The sequence below is a fragment of the Nothobranchius furzeri genome, chromosome 11, assembly GCF_043380555.1.
Source record: "Nothobranchius furzeri strain GRZ-AD chromosome 11, NfurGRZ-RIMD1, whole genome shotgun sequence".
NCBI classification, from domain to species: Eukaryota; Metazoa; Chordata; class Actinopteri; order Cyprinodontiformes; family Nothobranchiidae; genus Nothobranchius; species Nothobranchius furzeri.
Window position 1 is genome coordinate 47,813,053 of NC_091751.1, and position 21,136 is coordinate 47,834,188.

The 21,136-nt window shown below is 41.0% G+C and overlaps 1 protein-coding gene across 5 annotated transcripts in view; it reads left to right on the forward strand.

Annotated features, from left to right (window-relative positions):
* Positions 1–19,675, forward strand: part of pde1cb (phosphodiesterase 1C, calmodulin-dependent b) — a 147,031-nt gene extending 127,356 nt beyond the window's left edge. For 4 of the 5 annotated variants that reach the window (XM_015956598.3, XM_015956600.3, XM_015956601.3 and 1 more), the window contains 7 exons: positions 7,952–8,072; positions 10,656–10,737; positions 14,423–14,543; positions 17,205–17,380; positions 17,667–17,900; positions 18,532–18,594; positions 18,771–19,675. In XM_015956598.3, the coding sequence (XP_015812084.2) occupies positions 7,952–8,072; positions 10,656–10,737; positions 14,423–14,543; positions 17,205–17,380; positions 17,667–17,900; positions 18,532–18,594; positions 18,771–18,790 (817 nt within the window). In that variant the 3' untranslated portion in view covers positions 18,791–19,675. The remainder of the gene's footprint in view (positions 1–7,951; positions 8,073–10,655; positions 10,738–14,422; positions 14,544–17,204; positions 17,381–17,666; positions 17,901–18,531; positions 18,595–18,770) is intronic. The other variant, XM_015956599.3, reaches the window with a different exon arrangement.
* The last annotated feature ends 1,461 nt before the right edge of the window (positions 19,676–21,136 follow it).

The following is a 21,136-nucleotide window of genomic DNA, read 5'->3' on the forward strand; positions in this document are numbered from 1 at the left end:
AGCATGGGCATCACAGAGAAAGCACATGCCTGGTTTGAACCGTACCTCACAGGACAATCATTCAGTGTATCTTGGCTTGGACAATCGTCTACCGTGCACCATCTTGTCACAAGAGTCCCCCAGGGCTCTGTACTAGGACCTCTTCTCTTTGCCATATACACCACCTCACTGGGTGAGATCATTCGATCACATGGCTTCTCCTACCACTGCTATGCAGACGACACTCAGCTCTATCTGTCATTTCCACCGGACGACCACACTGTCTCTGCACGAATATCAAACTGTCTCTCTGACATATCAAAATGGATGAAATCCCACCATCTCCAGCTCAACCTCTCGAAAACTGAACTACTTGTGATCCTAGCAAAACCATCCATACAGCACAATATCTCAATCCAAAATGACTTCCTATCTCTGGCTCCTTCAAAGGCAGTTCGAAATCTGGTTGTTGTGATTGACATACACGTGACCTTTAAAGATCATGTTGCCTCTGTTGCCCATTCATGCCGCTTTGCACTGTATAACATACGAAAGATCAGACCATACCTAACACAACATGCCACCCAGCTCCTGGTGCAATCTACTGTCATCTCCCGTCTCGATTACTGCAATGGCCTTCTAAATGGTCTTCCAAGCTGTACTATGAGACCTCTTCAAATGGTCCAGAATGCAGCAGTGCATCTGGTCTTCAATCAGCCAAAAAGAGCACACGTCACCCCTCTGTTTATTGAGCTCCACTGGCTACCGCTAGCAGCACGCATCAAATTCAAATTGCTAACACTAGCATACAAAGTCCGAGATGGTACGGCTCCCATCTACCTGAATTCTCTTGCAAAGGCTTATGTCTGGGCCCGGCCGCTCCGGTCATCACAGAATTGTCAGCTAGCAGTGCTTACACCACACTCAGGACAATCCAGACTCTTCTCATGCATCGTTCCACAAATGTGGAATGAGCTACCAAGCACTACCAGAACAGGGGCTTCCTTTTCAATTTTCAAGAATCTCCTGAAGACCCTGCTCTTCAGAGAGCATCTTCTTAACTAGCACCCTCCCTGCACCCGTCCCCCCTCTCTACTGTCCACTCCTTGTTCCCACCTCTCCATGATTGATGTCAAGTTGTTGTTGTTACTGTTGTTGTTACCCTCAAGGGCAACATGCCGATTATCACTTGTAAGTCGCTTTGGACAAAAGTGTCTGCTAAATACATAAACATAAACATTGCTGGACGTTACAAACATTTTGAGGGATATTTCCAGAAATTAATGGTAAAAACTACACATTGTCTCTTTAACTGCAGAAGTGTTTGTTGGACCTCATTAATATTTTTCTGTAAGAATTCAACAGGGGGATGTTCCAAAACAGTAAATGATTGTGTCTTCAGTGTTAAAGTGCAAATTAGCATCAGACACATTTTGTCCTATGACATTAATATACATAATGAACAAGAGGGGTCCCAAAACTGAACCCTGTGGTACTCCTTTATGGACATTAAAAATTTAGAGGACAACCCATCACATTTAACGCATTGAGTTCTGTCTAATTTATCGGGCTTACAGAACATAAGAAACCTCTGTGCCTCTGGGTTTTTATAGGATGTGCAGTTGCTAAACCTCAAAGCTTGTATTTTCCCATTTACAGGTGAAATTTGCACTGACATGGATGCTGAAGTATTATTTCATTTACCAGTTATGAACAATGCTACACATTACGTTCCTAAAGCTAGAAATTATTTTATTAACTCTTTCATCATTTGATTGTGTCTGAAAGCTAATTTGGTCAATTCCTAACAACAATTCAGAATTTAGGTTTTGTCTGTCCTTCAGTAACCTTCAATTGCTCTATTGCTGTGGATGCGAGTCGTTAAGTACTTCCTAAAAGAACTTGCCTTTTGAGTTCAAGATCTGCCACGGTAACCACCTGCTGTCGCAAACGCAAAGAGCTTCAGCTGTAGGACAGAAATAAAAGCCATCAGGCAAACAAAAATATCGCATGATGAGTCATCACCACTGATGTTGCTACATTACTGACAAGAGTAGGCTGCAAGAAAACTTGTTGACCTTCAGGGTATTTCTTTTTATTGTGACAGTCCCCAACACTTGTCACAAAACTGAAAGCTGCTCAGGGGGCACAGATGTCGAGACAAACAGCTTCCCTGGAGTATACATAAAATAACTTTGGTGGATTTATGAGTATACCTCAAAAACAAACAAAAAAATGCTGACTGCAAGGTAATCACGCTGCTACGCTACGTAGTCATGCACATAAATATAAGATTGCAGTAGGCATGCAGCAGCAGTGCTGAATGGACCTTAATGTGAAGTAATTCTAACCAGCCTCCTGTGGGCCTGCTTCGAGTGCACTTCAATCTGCCACAAATGAAACGAGGCAAAATGTGATCCAGTCATTCTCACCTCTGTTTAACCTTGTGCTATGTGTTCTTGTGGTGTGTGTGTGTGTGTGTGTGTGTGTGTGTGTGTGTGTGTGTGTGTGTGTGTGTGTGTGTGTGTGTGTGTGTGTGTGTGTGTGTGTGTGTGTGTGTGTGTATGTGTGCATGCGTAAAACTTCTTTTTGGGAGTCTGCTCCACATTTATCTGCCTCTTTTTCCACCTCCATTCATCGCTGCGGTTCATTCAAGCATCACTCCATTGGACACGATATTTTGATATGGTTATCAGGTGACGTCTCACACATTATTCCAGATGCATCTCCACTCCATGATCCAGGCTGGAGGACTGATGAAGCTAATGGAGGCGGAATGATTAAAGGGATCCTTGTTTTGGATCCTCTTGAGCCTTCAGTTGCCATTTGAATACACACATTAGTACAAATGTGATCATTGGTGTTTACATGTACTTCAGTGCTTGTTTAAGACGGACTAGATCATGGTTGTTTTTGTATATATTTTTTGAGAGCTTGAAGTTCTGATTGGTTCTGATGATAGAACAAGTAAATCTGTCTTTGAAAACCCATTTACTCATTAGCAAAGTAATTTCCTAAATCTGTTTCACATGAGAAAGACCTTACTCCTCAGAGTAAGACCAAATCATCAATGAACCATTTATTTCTAAAATCACAGAGCTATGAAAAAGTATCACCTCCTTATAAGTTCTTCTGATTTTGATGTTTCTGATCAGACAGCACATTTCAATACCAGACCAAAAAGATCTATGTGCATGTATAATGTCATTTATATATGGTTATTTGACCTTCTATGGGGAAAATAGCTATCTGGACAAATCTGAAATGGGAAAAGGGAATTGCCTCACTTGTTAAAACATGAATTAACATTTCTCACATAATTTGGAAAACTGATCTGGTTTTCACCTGCTGCACCAATGTTTGACCTAAATCAGAAGTGCCCAATCCTAGTCCTGGAGGGCCGGTATCCAGCAGGTTTTAGTTTTAACCCTGTGTCAACATACCCCATTTCAATCAGAAGGTTCTGCAAAGCTTGATGAGCTGCTGCACAGGTGATTCAACCACTGAATCTAGTGTGTTGGAGCAGAGAAACTATTAAAATAGTTCCGGTTCCGGTTGAGTGAACGCTGGCGCGTCTCGCTGCCGCTGCTCGCTGGCAAACAAACTTTTTTGTGTTTTTTTTTTCTTCTTTTTTACCCGAGTCACATCACTGTGTCGGTGAAAACTCATTTTCACCTACCTGCTCAGCTTGCGTCCTGGTTCCACATCACCACCTCCCTGCTCCACTCCATAATGTGGTCCAGCAGGATTTCTCTGTGCCTCGCACTGGCCTGGATCATCCTGTCGCTCATTCTTCTGTCCGTGGATGGCCTTCTCCAGTACTCGGCGGCGGAGCTCTTCAACCTCCGCTTTCACTACTCCGGATCTCCACCACCAGCTCTGTGCCTCTTCCCCGGCATCACCTTCCAGCCTCGCCGTCGGTATATCCATCGGGGGTCCCGGCGGAACCTCCATCTCGACGGCTCCAAAGGAGTACCCTCCTTCTGGTCCACGACTAGCCGGCGGCTACCCAGGAATACCTGCCGAGCTGCCGACTCCAGCGTGTTAGCCCGGCTGGCTAGTCGGGCTAATGCTCCTGTCGCCAGGGACTTCCGCAATGCTAATTTTGGTCTTCTCAACATTCGCTCCCTCTCTGGTAAAGGACATCTCCTCCAAGATACCATCAGTGACCATAAGCTAGACTTTCTTTGTCTGAACGAAACATGGCAACAACCCAGCGATTTCTCACAACTCAATGACTGTACTCCTCCCGGATTTGTTTACCTCTCCAAACCCCGTGGGTCGGGCCGCGACGGCGAGACTTGGAAGGTCCTTCCCGTAAACCTTCCTCCTCTCACCACTCTGGAATGCCTCGCCTGTCAACTCTCCGGCCCGACCCCCACAATAATTGTCACTGTTTATCGTCCCCCCAAGTTCAGCTCTGAGTTTTTAAATGAACTCTCTGCTCTTTTATCCCATCTGTCCTCCCTTTCCCCAAATGTAATTTTACTTGGTGATTTTAATATTCATATGGACAATATGGCCCTCCCCCTCAGCAAAGACTTCTCCTCATCTTTGGACAGCCTCAGTTTTCATCAATATGCCAATTTTCCCACTCACATTAAAGGTCACACCCTGGATTTAATCTGCTGCTCTGGCCTGACCCCCTCCAACTGTACAGCTGACCCGCTCCCTTTCACGGACCACTTCCTCATCTCCTTTTCTGTTCCCCTCCGTCTCTCCATCATCAAGTCACCACGTATCATTTCTTTTCGTAATATTAAGGACATTGATCTAGCCTCCCTGTCCTCCAGTTTTGCCACCCTGACCCCTAATTTGTCCTCTACTCCCGATGATCTTGTCATTCAGTACAATAACGGTCTGGTTTCTATCCTTAATTCATTTGCTCCCATCAAATCCCGCTCTGTATATTTTACTCGGTCTGCTCCATGGTTCACCCCTGCCCTACGCTCCTTGAAAGCTACCAACCGGAGGCTTGAAAGACTGACTCTACAAGAAAACCGGTCTCACCATCCATAAAGACTTATATTCTGCTCAGATTTCTCTCTACAAGGACTCCATCTCCCATGCCAAATCTCAGTATTACTCCGGTCTCATCTCGTCCAACTCCAGCAACACTAAGGCATTATTTTCCATCATGAACAGCATTTTTCAGCCTCCCGACTCCTTACCCATCCATCTTTACTCTTCAGAAACCTGTAACTCTCTCCTTCAGTTTTTTAATGATAAGGTCAATAGAATCCATCTCTCTTTACCTCATTCCTCCCCTCCCTCTCCTGATTTATTTGAACCCACCATTCAGTTCTCCTCCTTTGAACTTCCCCATCCCTCAGAAATATTAGATTACATCACCAAATCCAAACCTTCCACCTGTCAACTGGACCCTATTCCAACAGTTTTAGTTAAATCCTGCCTTTCTTCTCTGCTCCCTTTTATAACGGCCATTATTCATTCCTCACTATCCTCTGGTACGGTCCCATCCCTATTCAAATCCGCTTCAGTCAGCCCTATTCTAAAAAAACCTGGTTTAGATCCCAATGATTTCAATAACCTGCGTCCCATTTCCCATCTTCCCTTCTTTTCCAAAGTCCTAGAGAAAACTGTTGCATCTCAGCTCCATTGCCATCTCACCCGCAATAACCTTTATGAACAGTTTCAGTCTGGTTTCCGTCCCCACCACAGCACAGAAACAGCTCTCATCAAGATCACTAACGACCTACTCATTGCTGCTGATTCTGGTTTAATCTCTATTCTTATTCTCCTCGATCTGAGTGCGGCCTTTGACACCATTTCTCATCCCATCCTCCTCAATAGACTCTCTTCCTTAGGCATCACTCACACCCCCCTCAGCTGGTTTCAATCTTACCTTACTGGCCGCACTCAGTTCATCCAGTTAAAATCCTTTACCTCAGAACCCTCCCCAGTCAAGTCAGGTGTGCCCCAGGGCTCTGTCCTGGGGCCCCTCCTCTTCATAGTATACCTCCTCCCTATCGGCAAAATCTTCCGCAAATTCAATATCCAGTTTCACTGCTTTGCGGATGGCACCCAGCTCTACATTTCCAGTAAGCCCAACTCAACTCTCCCACCATCCTCCCTTACACTCTGCCTCTCTGAAATCAAATCATGGTTCACCTCTAATTTCCTCAAACTCAACGGCAATAAAACTGAACTTCTTCTAGTTGGCACTAACTCCACCCTGTCAACATCTGACAGCTTTTCTTTAACTATTGACAGCGCCATAGTCTCCCCCTCCCCTCACGTCAAGAGTCTGGGTGTCATTCTTGACAGCTCACTTTCTTTTCAAGCTCACATTAATAACTTAATTCAGTCAGCATACTTCCATCTACGTTCCATTAACCGTCTTCGTCCCTCACTGACCCCTCACACTGCCGCCATTCTCGTCCACAGCCTCGTCACCTCCCGTATCGACTATTGCAGTTCACTTCTTTATGGTCTCCCCAACAAACTCCTTCATAAACTGCAAATGGTCCAGAATTCAGCAGCCCGTATTATCACCAGAACCCCTTCCTTTCACCACATCACCCCGGTTCTCCAGCAGCTTCACTGGCTCCCAGTTAAATTCAGGTCCATCTTCAAAATTCTCCTCCATACCTTCAAAGCAATCCACAACCTCTCTCCTCCATATATCTCAGACCTTATAAGTATTCACACCCCATCCCGTTCACTCAGATCATCTTCTTCCATCCATCTTGCGGTTCCTTCTGCCTGTCTCGCTACCATGGGGAGCAGAGCTTTCAGCCGCTCTGCTCCCCGTCTCTGGAACTCACTCCCCCCAGACATCAGAAATATTGACAGTTTCACCCTTTTCCAATCAAAACTCAAAACACACATGTTTAAATCTGCCTACAACCTCTGATTTTATTGTACTGTTTCTCTCTTTGTCTTTTCTTGTTTGGGTTTTATTATTGTTTTATTGTATTTTATTACGTGTTTTCTGTAAAGTGACCTTGGGGGTCCTGAAAGGCGCTTTGAAATAAAATGTATTATTATTATTATTATTAAAATGTGCTGGAAACCGGCCCTCCAGGACCAGGATTGGGCACCCCTGACCTAAATGAATGACCTAAATTCAACATGACAACATGACGAAGGCTAAGGGATGAAACAAAAAAAGCTGAAAACTGTGCCCCGTTTTAATATAATTACAGAACAAAGTAAGCTAGAACAACACCAAGCACTACAGGCCTCACTTGGTTACGATTAAGGTCAGAGGTCGTGACTGAACAACAAGAAAGGGACCAGAGTAGAGACATTAGCATCGATCAGAGAGTTCCAAGGTGAAAAGCTTTGATCAAAATTACATTAATAAAAACCATCTTGATGATGACAAAGACTTCTGGGAAAATATTGTGTGGATTGACAAGTCAATTGTGGAATTCATTGGAAGGTGTGTCTTTGTGCCTGGTGTAAAACTAACAGAGAACGCCACACCATGTCAAGTTGCACCTCTGAAAATAAAATTTTACTTGGCAACATTAAAACTGATTGAAATGAAAAAGTGTTAAAAAGTCAATAAAAACTCACATCCTAAAGTAATCTTGTCCTCTGGCACAGACTGTCCCTACTAATAGTTACTGCAGGAATTAACTCACTGGTCTTTATTACTGCAGAGCTGAAGGAGCCTCTGACGGCAGATCCTCTGTTTCTGCAGGTTGTGCAGATGGTGTGCATATTCAATTAGTCCTTTATGTTTAGCAAAACCTTTTTTCTCACTGCCAGGGTCTACAGAAGTCTCCAGTCAGGAGCGAGATTTTGGTTTTTAGCTGCCTGAACAGATGTGTGCAAAAAAAACAAAAAATTCTTCCAGCCAAACTTGTACAAGAGTAATAAAGTACCAAAACTGTCTCACTGTTCCAGTAAATCTCTTTAAATATCCACATGCATGTATTTCTCCATCTCATTCCTGAAACTCAAAGGTGTGGCTTTCTCTTATTCGTTTGGTATTTTTCAGCATCGACAAGCCCAAAGCTCTGTCCCTGCTTCTGCACACCGCCGACATTAGCCATCCTGCCAAAAGTTTTGACCTCCACCACCGTTGGACCACCTCTTTACTCGAGGAGTTCTTCAGACAGGTGCATGTCTTCATCTAACATTTCCAGAGTTTAAGTAGCTGTTTGATTTGGGTTCTTGTAAAACTACAGAGATTCGATATACTTTTCTTTATAACGTGTCTTTTTTTATAAGAAAATCATGTTTGTAGACTAATGTATAGGACAATAGCTGGGTTTTTGTTGGCTAAGAATAAACTTTTAACCCATCTGTTTGACACTTTATACAGTTAAATGGAAGATTAGGGATCACTCAAAGGAACTTCATGGTTTAGTTCAAAGATGGTAACTTTTCCTTTTGCGTTTGGAAATTTCTGATGATGGTAATTTTTTGTAATTCATCACAGCTCCTAAAGGTGGCTTGAGGACAAAAAGAGTCACAATGAGGAAATAACCTTTGATGCTTTATTTGGATGTCCTGATGAAAATGCCATTAGACCCACTTTCAGAACTTTGAAGCTATTTACACTATTTAAAGCCGAACATCGTAATGTCGCTAAAAAATACTTTAAAGCTGGGGTATATAGTTTAAAAAAGTTTAAATGAACTTTAAAAATGCTTAAATCCAACTATCTGATCCTGTTCTGTGGTTTAAAGTAGGTAATCTTTCACTATTTATATTTCTGGCCACTACAGCAACATGAATCATTTATGCGAGCGTAGCACGCTGACCACAAGAGGGAGCAATAAACAAGAATGTGCCCCAGTTGCCAACATTAGCCAATTTAGCGCACCAACCTAACTCAACCAGTGTTGAATTAATGTCACTTTGTAAACTTCAACCTAACTGTGGAAAAGGAAGGGTGAACCAACAGGAATTTATCTTTTGTGTACTGAAGCTAAGTGATTAGCACAGCTTTCAACGTTACGCTACATTGCATCATTATTGTAGTCTGTTGTATCGTTAGCAGTGATAGCATCGTTAGTGCTGGATTCCTGCCGGTTTTAGATATTTCCTTGCTTGAACACTGCAGAATTGATTAAAAGCTGTTGCAGAACCCGATGAACATTTAGATCATTCAGCTATTAGAGTCAGATGTGTCCGAGCAGAATCATATCGAATATATTACTTTTCCTTTAGCGCTACAAGGATATGTGTGCGTGCGTGTGCGTGTGTGTGTGTGTGCGTGCATGCGTGCGTGCGTGCGTGCGTGCGTGTGTGTGTGTGTGTGTGTGTGTGTGTGTGTGTGTGTGTGTGTGTGTGTGTGTGTGTGTGTGTGTGTGTGTGTGTGTGTGTGCGGTATGAGGCGTGGCTTTCAGCTCCTTCCAGAAGGGGAAGTGGAGCAGGGCGGGAGCTATAGGGAGCCTAAGTCCCCTTCCCTTCCAGTTGGCTCAGGGGTCCGCAGAATAAAACAAGTATGCATGCAAGTGAACGAGTGCTATAAAAGCTATTTTCTAATCTGCTTGCCTTGCGCCCTGAATCGCACATATAATGTACTTTAATTTAAATTAAAAGTTATGATGCCTGTCACGTAATTTAGGATTTATTAGCTTGTAAAAATTTGTAAAAGGACGACAAGTCAGACATCACATATACGTATGACGTCACTGCAGAAACTCCTCTCCCCCAGCGTAGCTGCTATTTACCACAGAGCCAGATTTAAAGTGGTTTTCTCCAAGTTTAATACTCCTGTCATCCTCAGAGAAGAATTCAAAGCTCGTTAAATCTTCCCCTCTTCTCTGTGTCTGGTTCGATGAGCCATTATGGTGAGACACATTTGTAGTCCTATACGTCTTTTCACACAAACCTAACATAACTTTTGACCCCATTCAAAAAGAAGCGCTTTCTTGGCATCAAAATGCGTCTTTAAAATTCACGGACATCATATGTGAAATCCATGGGACATAACAAACAGAATTAGAAAGTAGCGTTTTTAGCTTCATTGACTTGCAGTCATTTTTTTATTCTTCCAGGGACCCATGGTCCAGTAGTAGATGGGCATGGCTTAGGCTCCCTATAGCTGTTCAAATTTCCAAATCTCCTCCTTCTCTTCCTGATGACATCGAGCTATGGACCCCAGCTTTCATCTACGAATGGATGTTAATTTTGTTCTTTTTAGTCCTTTTTTAAATGGAGTGAATCATTAATGGTGAACTTGCAATACTGACGACTTATTGTTTGGCCAGCACTTCCCTCCCAAGAATGTATTTTTATTTGTCTAGGCGTATATTCAAAAACAAAAGTCTAGCACTGTGAAAGTACACGATGAGTTGTGTTTAGTAAAATAATAAATATGCTTATAAGTAACAGATTGTGTATTTGGAGTTGTCATCAAGGGAGATATGGTCCTAAATGTTGCCACACTGCTTCCATCTCTTATTATTAAAGCTCATTGTACTCATTATCAGTGCTATTGTCACTGTGGCTGCTTTCACAAGGCTTTGTGTCTCTTGGGATGTGAAATGCCAGTAAATAGCTTCTCCCAAGAATATTGCCTCTCTGCTTCTCATCTAATCTGTTTGTCACAAATAGGAGGAGAAAATAGAAGATATTTGTGGGTTTTGGGGCAGGGCGCAGACAAATCAAACGCTTGATGGCTAAAGGGCGTGGTTTATTTGTATAGGATCCAAACCGAAGATCCTTCATGGAATTTGGTGTGTTTGCAGGGGGACAAAGAGGCTGAACTCGGGCTGCCATTCTCTCCACTCTGCGACAGAAAGTCTACATTGGTTGCTCAGTCCCAGATTGGTGAGTGGATTCTGCAATTTGCAGTGTTTACACCTCCCACAGCATTCAAGGTTCATACTCAAATGAGGCCTTTTGAAGTAAACATATTACAGGCAAAAAGAATTTCACAAGGAGGGTGGTCGGGTTGGAGACTGGTGTGCAATTATGCAAAACGCCTCCACAATTTTATTTCTCCTAAAGAAAGCCTTGCCAGATTCTGAAGCAAAGGGTGTCATTACATTTTCCAGAGAATCGTAGTACATCTGTTGATATTTTTGTTGTGTAAGAGGTGGATGCAAGTGTTTTCCAAATAGATACATTACATCTTGAAACACTTGTTGGACAGCAGAGCTGAGGAAAATGATCAAATAATCGATGCATCGGGATGTGGACATAAACGATTCTGCATCGTAGAAGAGTACGCCATAATCGATTATAGTGGAATGTAGTTTTGTTTTTTTAGCGGTGGCACCAGCGCAGCATCCAAGTCTGTCAGAGTGAGTGTCCTCCACATTTACCAAGTGGTTCCCGCCTTAATGTGGTGCTGCAGGGCTGAGTGCTGGAGTTGTAACCTGAGACCGAACCGAATCAGCCCAACCGGTTCTGTTGGATTTGGGCAGTGAATTATGGTAATTGAGTGGGTTGTCACGCGGCCCGCTCCGCTCGCTCGCACAGCATCTGAGAGAGGGAGAGAGAGACATCGTCTGCTCACACAAGAGAGAGGATCGGAGGACGCTCCTCCAAACTGATGCTCCAAACACGCATTATTTGTTTTCATAATTTAATTATTATTTCTCCTCGAAGCGCTCAGTCAGACAGAGTGTTGTGATGCCGGGAGATCTGGTCTTGGGGAGGGGGCGGGGTCAATGATGGCAGCTGCAGCGTGATCGTCTGTCTCTTTTATTTAGGGACACGGAAAAGTTAAAAGGTGAGAGAAATAGAATGTGGCAAGGTGGACAAATGAGGGCCCGGGCGGGACTCTACATTTGATAGTTCTTGTTCCACTTTATTCTTTTGTTTCATGAAGATAAACTGATGTTAAATTGAATTTAAAGAGAAGCTGGGAGGAAGCTTTGGTTCATTTTAAATTACAGGAGGTCTTGTTTCCTATCTGCTCCTCCAGAGACAGCATGGACATGAGGGTTACACATGGACAGGTTAGTGGAAAGGTTTGTAGTTAGCTGCTTAGTGAAGGAGATCCATCAGGTAATTTAATCCTAATCCAGCCCACAGCCTTCTGCTGTTGTTATTATCAGAAAGAATAAAACACACATCTTAAATATTATTGGAAGTGTAGAATTTGTTTTATGTGTTAATGTTTTCTGCATCAAACAGAACTTGATTCATTCTCCAACATTTCAGAAATGAACCACTGGCTTCAAATAAAATAACAAACTAAGTCAAACATTTAATTTGGTGTTATTTCTGACAGACTTGAACTGTGGCATAAATATTTGACTCTAGAGCTGCTCAGAGACATTAAACACTCATATATGAACCCATTATGTATTTTATTATTGCATTATGTGTCCCATTGGTTTTCAGTATTTTTTCAGATTTTGTGAGTTTCTGCAAAGCGTGTTTGTTAAATCTTCTTAAATGTTTAAAATGTTTTGTCCTAATCTGTTGTGGATGGAGAGCTTTTGAGGGATGGCAGGTTGTGTCAATTACGTTTTTGATTTTAAAAAAAGCAAATAAAAAGCAATTATCTGACATCTTCTATTTATCAATGAAAACAAATCAATATGAAATAATCGTGATGCATCGGGATATCGAATCGAATTGATTCGTTGACCCAATAATCGTAATCGAATCGAATCGGGAGACAAGTGAAGATTCACACCTCTATTGGACAGGTCTGAATTAGGGCTGTCGCTGTTGAGTAATTCCCCCTGCGGTGATTCAGGGTGGCTTAATATTGCGGTGTGCGATATTATTGCAGCCCTTTTTTTATTGCAGTACTATCTAAACATAATGTTTACACATTTAAAAAAGGTTAAAAATTGCTGTGCCTTCTTTTATAACACTTTACTGAATGCAGATCAAAGGGCAGTAACAACACAGATCGCAGTAACGTTTGTTTCTCCGACAGTCGGAGTCCGACTGAACTTAAAAACAACAAAATTCAGGAGGTTAAACTTTTAAATGCAAATTTGGCTGCAGCATCTAACAAATAAGAAACAAGTCCCCATTTTGTTTAGTTGTTTAAAATCAAGCATAAAAAATTACATGTACCGGGCGCGCGCGCGCCAGGGGGCGGGCACACTATCATTTCACTTTCACACACACGAATGACGGTGATTTATAGCTCGGTCACGTCCTTGTTACCTACAAGGAAAAGCAGCATGTTAACCATATACGGTTTGAGAGAGGATCTGAGAAGGGTGGCAACATTTCCAGCAACACTGAAAACCCTCTCGGATGGTGCACTCGTTGCACTAACGCACACGTACTTGCGTGCGACTCTGGCGAGCAAAGGGAATCTCTCCCGGTTGTTGCTCCACCATGTCAGGGGGGTTTCTTTAGGGTGGATGCATTCCTCCTGCAGGTAGTGAGTGAGCTCCAGCTCGGCTCAAACTCTCTTCGGGACGGTTGCAGAAGCAGTGCTTGTCCGGGACTTCAGCAGGTCTCCGAGCGTTTATTTATTTATTTATTTATTTATTTTTTTGCCGCTGCAGCTCTGTCTCGGCCAAGGACTCTGGCTGCGCAGCAGCTGACGTACTGAAAACCAAAGTGCTCCCAAAGGAGCGAAGTAACGTTTCGTTTTGATACCAGTGCAGCCATCCTTCTCAACATGCATCATTGAGTTGAACCAAGTTCAGTAATCGCGGTAGCCCATGATGCAGCGTGGTGGGCTTCTTCATATTGCGATATTTCATTTTTGCAGTTACAGCGACAGCCCTAGTCTGAATGTTTTAAAAGTAAACCACACAAGTTAAAGCAACACTAAACATGTGTCCTGCTTCTTCCTCCTACTGGTTGAAAGTGGACTTACAACTGTCATAAACAACTGTGTTGTAGCTAGCTCAAACAACAAGCTAACGCTAACACAAACCAGCTGATACTAAAATAAGCTATGAAATAAAAAGACAAATAATTATTATTACTACTAGTCCAGTAGCAACAAAGCTACAGTCAACATCAATCCATGATTTCTTAGCCTCCTTCAGCTCAAAAGAGCGTAGGCCACACCGATGTTCACTCTGGTTTTAGCTCTTTGCAAAGACTCTTGTGTTTATTTTGAGGCTCCGCCTTGATGTTTAAAAAAAACATTCTTCTTTTTGTACTTTTTATTGAAAGTCAGTGAAATAACAAAAGCTAGCTGCTCACCTTTATAATAGCTACCAGCACAGTAAACAGCTGTTGCCATAAAGCAGGTTTGAGAGCTCCGGCTAGTGTTCCTGCCCATGCCACAAAGCTGTGAGGTGCAGTTTCTGGCTTGCAGAGGGCTACAGAGGGATGTCCAATGTGAAATTGCTCAAGTTCGTGGCTGAAAAACTGCTGAAACCAGTTCGAAAGCAATAGCTTAAAGTTTTAAAAACCCTTTACTGCTGCTTCAACAAGTCCAGTAGGGAAACCCAGATGTTTCTAACTCATCCTGGAGGATCCCAAAGTATTCCCAGTGTTCACAATGATCACACTGGCATTTTCCCATGCATGTGTGCATTAACATGTTTTATAGATTTGCTGATATCTTTTTCACCAGGGTTCATAGACTTCATCGTGGTGCCCACATTCACTGTGCTCACAGACATGATGGAGCGGATCGTCACGCCGCTCATCGACGAGGCCTCCCACTCAGGTCTTTCAAGCTTTAGACGTTCAAGGTAAGCTTCTATGGATCAAATCTTTAAATACTGCTCTGTATTTGGTCCAATCAACCATTCTGTGTAATCAAGGATGAAATGTTTCCTGTTTTTAAAAACTCTCACTAGTTCAAATACAAGAGAGAACAACATCCGCTTCTTTAAAAGAACAGCACCTCTAATTGGAGGCATTGAGAAATGATTAGGCATCTTCCATGATTAATCGATTTCATTGGGTGGAAATGTTTTCACCTTGCATCTGGCAAAGCCAAGCACCTTGAAATTGACATTTTAGAGACGCTAGCCAAGCTCACCTCACGTCCATGATCAGGAATGGGCCCCCGAGCTAGATCGGTTTACCCTATTCCCTCAAGAGATAAAAACGGAACTGCTAGTTGAATTTATTGGCAGGACTTTTTTTCTCCAGTCTTGCAATAAATCAGCTACATGTTTAAGGCTTTGCAGAAGCGCACAAATTAACACAGAACAATGCACGTGACATTGGGTTTCTAATAATTATGATACACTGAAACAGAATAAAAATACCTTCCACTGTGCAGAGTCGCTTTATTGGATAATAAAGCAGTTCTCTGACAGTCTGGCTCTGCATCTTTACTTGCACCTGGACATCAGTTTCAACCTAGCAGTTTAGTTTAACAGCAGTCATTAGCATTACTCAGTGGAGCTCCAGTTAAGCAAACAGAGTGTAAAAACTCACAGTTCCACTTGGTTGCTTTTGGCTATCATATGACTCTCTATTAACAACATTGAGAGCTGCTTTCAGTAATCTGTGACAGTATCTGCGCTCTCTGTCTGCCTTTGTTTATCTACTTCTCTTTTATGTTCAAATGAAACAGAAAGTTCTTTTTTTATCCTCCAGAACAGAAATATATACCTTAGCTTTACTGTTTAGATCACAAATCAGACAACATGTCCAGCTGAGGTACAAGCTGAGCTGCTTTGCCACTCATCCCTAGGCTGCTTCAGGCTGACTTTGAAAAGTTTGAATTATTACAATGTTTGCGAGAAAGTCAGAAATATGTCATGTGTACACATACATAAGGCTCACTACATGTATTTCCAACAACCTTTGATCTGAGACTTTAAAATGTCCTGCATAACATTGCAGATTTGTAATTAACAGACAGAACGAAGATAACTAAACCTTTCAAGAGTTTAAAGTAACAATGAGCAGTTTCCTGTCATAAACAACCTTGCTGCAGTCTACTGTAGCTAGCGTTAACAACAAGCTAATGCTAACATGAGCCAACTAATACTAAAATAAACCACAAAGTAAAAAGATCCACACTATTGGACAAAATATTATTACTTACAAGTCCAGTAGCAACAAAGCCAGGTCACTATCAGTCCATGATTTTTGTAGCATCCTTTAGCTCTCACAAACTAATGTAGGTTGTGCGTATGTTCACTCTGGCTTTAGCAATTTGCTCCGCCTCCAAAGGCATTACTCTCTTACTTCCAGGCCATGATGCCAACAAAGAAGCAAATTTCTTATTTTCTTCTTCTTGTGCTTTTTTTGACAATCAGCAAACTGAAAAGGCTAGCATAACTGCTAACAGCTGTAAAGCAGGAAAGTAGCTCCCCTATAGAGCACCTACCCACTCCACAAATCTATTTAAACACAGTATTTGGTCAGTAGAGGGTGGCAGAGTGCTGTCAAATAAGAAACTGGTCATGTTTGTAACTCAACAATCACTGAGATCAATGTTAAAACTCTAGCTTAAAGTAGAAAAAACTATTTAGCACTACTTTAAGTTCTGAATCAAGTCTAGTCCAGAGACACAGAAGTCCTGAGTCAAGTCTGAGGTCTAAACTTGAGGATTACTTGCTCAAGTTGTTTGACCTGATTTGTAAATAATTAGAAAACAATTGCCAGAATTATGATGATTGACTCTTAAAAGTTGTATTTATTTGACATAATGAATGATGGAGATGTAAAGGAGATGTGAATGTTGCATTTCTAATACAATCATTTTGTTGTGCATCCTCTGTGAGAAATTTTGAAATGTATGAGTTTATTCCAAATGAAGTCGAGACCCAATTATGTCTGAGTTTATTTTTACTTTTTTGTATTATTTCTTGAACCACACTGCTGCATTGTGACACAAAATTAACAAAGAATTTTGCAAAAATGAAGTGAGCAAAAACAAAAGGGCATTGTATAATTTAATGAGCCTTCATATTATGTCTACAGTGTATGTTTTACTAGAGAATTTTACATTTCCATCTATAAAAATACTAGGATTTTAAAGTCTTCTTTGGTTGCTCAGTCATATTCCCCGCAGCTCGTCTTATGGGTTGAATGTAAAGTAGAAATAGAGTTGGTGCCATTTTAAAATGTGCCTGTGAACTCAAGGAAAGTTGTTACAGAAGTATTTTGATACTAAATAAAACTAGAAATGTGGGGGTTATGAAGCTAAACATGAGGATGTTGCAAAGAGTTTATGAAACCTAAACTGAGGTTTTACTTTGAGATTTTTCCAAATGTTTTATTGTAAAATGAAGTTTTTGTCAGACATTATATTGAAATATTTGCAAGAATAACATGCACCTGATTACTGATTACAAATAACAGCATGCAAACTCAGTAAAACATCCTCACTGCACTCATGTTGAAGGTCTAATGACCCTCTCATCTAATTCTGTATTTCATCTTTCCAGCCTGAACAGTATTAGCTCAGATGAAACCAAGAGGCACAGTGTCAAGAGCGTGGGCTCTGACAGCAGCTCGTCCGGCCAGAGCTCTCTGCTGACGGTGGACATGAAAAACTTCAAGGCTTTGTGGAACGAGGAGGTCTATCAGAACAGGGAAAGGTGGAAATCCCAGGCTGCTAAAGGTGCAAAGAGAGCAATTATCTAAAATTATGCGCAAGTATAGAAAGCGCTAAATGTAAAAAAAAAAAAAAGAAAATAGTCTACCTTCTACTTTAATCAGTTTTCATGAAGCATGTTTTTTCTGCCATCGAGTGGCCAAATGCTCTTACTGCATATTTAAGCTTCAACTGAGGTCAAAAATATTTTTAAACGTATTAAAACATACTGCCTAAGCCCTTATTAGTGAAAATAGTTAATACACATAAAAACACACATGCTAAATGGTCTCAATGCTTCGTGTGACCTCAGAGTCAGAGGAGAGAGCTAAAAAGGAAGCAGAGGAGCAAGCTCAACAGGAGGAGGCTATGGAGCCCCAGGAGATCCACACAGCATCTGAAGACCCCGAACAGAAGGAGGACAAATCGGATGGGGAGGCGTCAGAGTCAGGAGAGGTCAGCAGACCACCAGATGGTAACCCAGAGGAACCAGAGGAGGAAGCGCCGCCTGGGAACACCATGCAGCACAGCCCCCCGCTGCAGAACGGTAATCCCTTCTGTGTAATACCTTTAAATGGAAAATTAGTGAGAGCAGGTCTGTGATGTTTTTTTATTTATTCATTTTCAAGTTTTTTGGGTTTTGTTTTTTTGCTTTTGCCTGAAAAATGCACATTGATTTTTCATTAACTGATCAAAATTTACACTCAAATTCACACATTTTAGTGAAGAAAATTAATGGGAAAATGGAAGCTGTACCACGTGCAGGGCTGCTGCTGTAAAAATAGAAATCCCTCAGATTTAAAACCTGATATTTTGCTTCCTTTAAAGGAAATGAAGATTAAATAAACTTTATTATCCATATGCATTGACAATTATCTTACTGTTCTGTATCCACAGTTATAAAAACGTTAAAACCATTAAAAATAAAAACATGAGAACAAACTCCATTAAACAGAGATGACACGTTTAAAACAAATCCTCTAAAATAGTCTAAACTCGATTTATAATTTTTATTTACTTTATCACTGATAAGTTAAAAGTCTGTTTCTTTATTATCTCATCAGCAGTTTAAAACAAACTTTGTATTTAACACAGAACCTTAATTTATCCTTTAAAGTCATATTTTCTGTGAGTAAACTCCAGTTGGTAAAAAAAATAATTAAAATAATCTTTTTTAGGAGAGCTGTCAGAAGAGATTGAATCTCCAGACCGTGAACAAAACAAGAACAAAGAAATTAAAGGTGAGTTTAAACTTGAAGTTGCTGAAATAAAATCAAAATGAAGCATCTGTTTGATAACAAAAACACATTTTAATGTGACATTGTCTAACCAGGACACCTGATATAACAGTTTAGTCATTCTGGGAATCATTTAGGGATAATCTAATGATAAATATTCCTGTCCGGTTTGAACGAAGCAGAGGAAGTGATGGAATAGCCGAGCTGAGGAGCATCACGGCCACACCTCCACTGTGCTGCTGTCGACCTGAACCTCGAGTGGCTTATTTCAGAAGAAAGTCCATAGTATAGGAATATGTCGCCCTCTACAGGTCAAAGAAAACCTGCACCTTTGCTTCCATTTGTCTTCGCTGTTCCTCCTGTTATTTAACTTTTGTCACATTTTTACCGTGTATACAGAATTATGTGCATTAATCCTGCCTTTCTTGTTCATTTATGAACTCTGTTGAAAGATGTATTTACCACAAAGCAGGAGCAGGAGGTTAAAGGAGGAGCCTGCTGTCTATAACATTTGCTTTCTTTTTTATTTTTAACTCAACCACAAACATGTAGCTGTTTTAAAAGTCTCACTTTCAATCTTCACAACAATTTATGAGTTTAATTTAGGTTAAAATGGTGATGTTGTGTTGAGACTAAATGCAGAATGTTTCAAAGGACTTTTACAACTGTTATACAGCATGCATCATACATTTATGTACAGTACAATACACAGGTCATCATATTGTTTAGCTAGTTTTCTGAAAACGTTCTCCTGAGTTTTGAGTGCTTCTCATGTTTGCAAAAAGTTCTTTTAAAACGTAAGTTGCGCCGTGTTTACGTTCGCATTATTATCCTCAGTCTTTAGGGATTTTGAATGCATTTTGTTCCTTTTTTTGTTTAGTTTTTGTCTTTCTTACTGTACATAATGAATGATGGTACCTGTGTGGAACTGAGGGGGAGCATAAATCCTCCAACCTACAAAAATAATCTTTAGGGAGATTAAAAAAAAGTCCAAAAATTAGAAAGCAGCTTTTGCAAATCAAAACATATCGCAAATGCATTCAGTTTATTTTTGTAAATAAAAAAACTTTTTTAAGTATTTTTATTTATTTTTCCATTTTGCATTCCTTTTGTCCCGTACTATTTATGCACTACATGGTCACAATGTAAGTCTTCTTCTCGATGCCTTCTAATGGGTCTTTAAGCTGTAGCAGGAAGTCAACACTGTTGCTAAATTAGAGGAATTTTTAAAAATTATTTTATTTGGTCGTAACGTTTGAATTCACGCTGTGCTCCTGAATCTCCCAGCAGGCTGAACCTTCATGCTTCTGTGACGCATTTGAGGCTGCGAGTCCAAAGTGTATCTGCTTCTTGGTTTCCAAGGCTTGTAATGTTGTGTATAGATGATGTAATATTGCTAAATTTGAATATGTATCACACTGCACCCATTGCTGTTTCAGTTTTCACTATTTATATGTTTTCGGCAGTATTTGCATAGTGATGGAGAATATTTTCCTTAAACATTTTATCTTTATGTTTGTTGGTGTTAATTTGGGATGAAAAACAGAATTTTTGTGCCAAGATCAAGCTCTTGGTGGATTTATTTTGAGTACATATGGTGATAAACTGAGTGTTTAAGGTAATGAAATACAAAACATTTATTTTGTAGCCTCTGTTTCAATCTTTAATTGTTTTACCAGAAGATGGTAGAATTTAGCAGTTTATTTTATTTTATTTTTCATGCACTGAAACCTTCTTTCTACCTAAAAAGATGCAGTCAGTGGTTAGCATACCAGCTGGCTGATTGTGTGCCTCTAGCTGTTCTTGTGTCCCACCTGTAGGAGACTTTAGTGATGTCGTTTAAATCGGCTCCCATCTGGGCGTAGCCGATCCAACTAGCTTCTGACAACACTTCACGCCCAACAGTCCCCTGAGACGATCAGCTTGTAAAGTCGGAAGCTTCATCTTGCAGAATATAGTATTTTTAAAAGTAGATTTAATGGTATATTTTGCTCCTTTCCATTTGGAGAAGTCTATTTTCTAGCTGCTCTGTGCTGCGTGTTGTAGCGTCTCCCTCTTAGTGGTCACTTCTGTTAATCGTGTTCTCTTTCCTCTGGGTGTCCGTTCATGTTTTTCGTTCACCAGCTCTGAAATGAGAGAGGCGTGGAGTGGTTTAAAGCTGAAAATGTAACACAATGTGCAACAATCTGTAAATGTAAGACCTAAAACATAATTGTTACAGGCTGCCTGACACTCGGAAAAGCAGAATCTTATTTTCTGTTCCATCAGACCAACTTAATGTACAGTCTTGTAGTTTGCGCCACTTGCTACTGTGATAGCTGAACATTTACCGGGACTTTATACCGACAATGATAGGAAACATAGCTGTATTACTGACTAATGAATATGGTGTTTTTTTGTTATGGTTACAATGAAACGGATCATTTGTGTCTGTTTAATGCTTTGTTTCCTCGTTTCGTCTGGATCTCCGTTACGAATGATCTTCTGTAAAGTGTGTGTGTGTGTGGGGGGGGGGGGGGGGGGGGGGGGCACAAAATACTTAACG